General features: G+C 38.0%; 1 protein-coding gene across 1 annotated transcript in view; it reads right to left on the bottom strand.

Annotated features, from left to right (window-relative positions):
* Window positions 1-752, bottom strand: part of LOC105504639 (poly(A)-specific ribonuclease PARN-like) — a gene marked incomplete at its 3' end in the record, with an annotated part of 55,511 nt that overhangs the window by 4,137 nt on the left and 50,622 nt on the right. The window contains exon 13 of the mRNA XM_011932147.1: window positions 160-307. Coding sequence (XP_011787537.1) covers window positions 160-307 — 148 coding nt within the window. The remainder of the gene's footprint in view (window positions 1-159; window positions 308-752) is intronic.

Genomic DNA, 752 nt, shown 5'->3' with positions numbered 1-752 from the left:
ATCCAAGAGTCTAAAAAGAATTTTTAACAAGGTAAACAAAATGTATATCAATGTTTAAAATGTCTTTTACTCAAACATGTAAGCTACTTAAAATATTTAATACATAAAATAATACTTAAAACATAAAATATTTAATACATAAAATACTTAAACACAGACAAAGGAATTAAACACATCAGTCATTTTGAACCTAGCACCAGCATCCCTGCTACGTTGGAGTAGGTACTCAGTCCCATCATCAGCAACTTCACGGAGTGACTGCAGGAGAGTCCACACTTGGAGTACAAGTTCTAGATTCACCTGGATCCTGAGAGAGCCCAGTGAACTCAAGGGCGAGTCAAATACTCCCATATGCTTTTATGTGGTTCAAATACTGGTGCCGGTCTACCATTCCCAAACTGCTACCATCTACTCCTACTCCTCAGGTTTGTAAACTATAAATTCTTCTGGAGGGCCAAAATCTGCAATCAGTACTTTCATGCTGTTGTTTTTATTTCTTATTATCCTATTTCAGAGATCAGAAAAACCAAAAGGGGAGGGTGGGGAGAAACCCACACAGAAACTCTATTTCTCTATTTTTTTTTCATATAAATGTGAACAGAGTGGGTAACAAGACAGAAATAAGCCCAGCTGAAAGAGAAACTGCTCGAACACCATGCCTATCCCTCTTCAACAGGTCCTAAAACACAAACACTTGTTCTGTAGGCTCCACATGGCTGACCTGTGATGTCTGAGAGATATGTGACATGTGA

Source organism: Colobus angolensis, unplaced genomic scaffold, assembly GCF_000951035.1.
Source record: "Colobus angolensis palliatus isolate OR3802 unplaced genomic scaffold, Cang.pa_1.0 Scaffold93, whole genome shotgun sequence".
Lineage (NCBI taxonomy): Eukaryota > Metazoa > Chordata > Mammalia > Primates > Cercopithecidae > Colobus > Colobus angolensis.
This window is presented reverse-complemented; position numbering and strand designations above follow the sequence as displayed.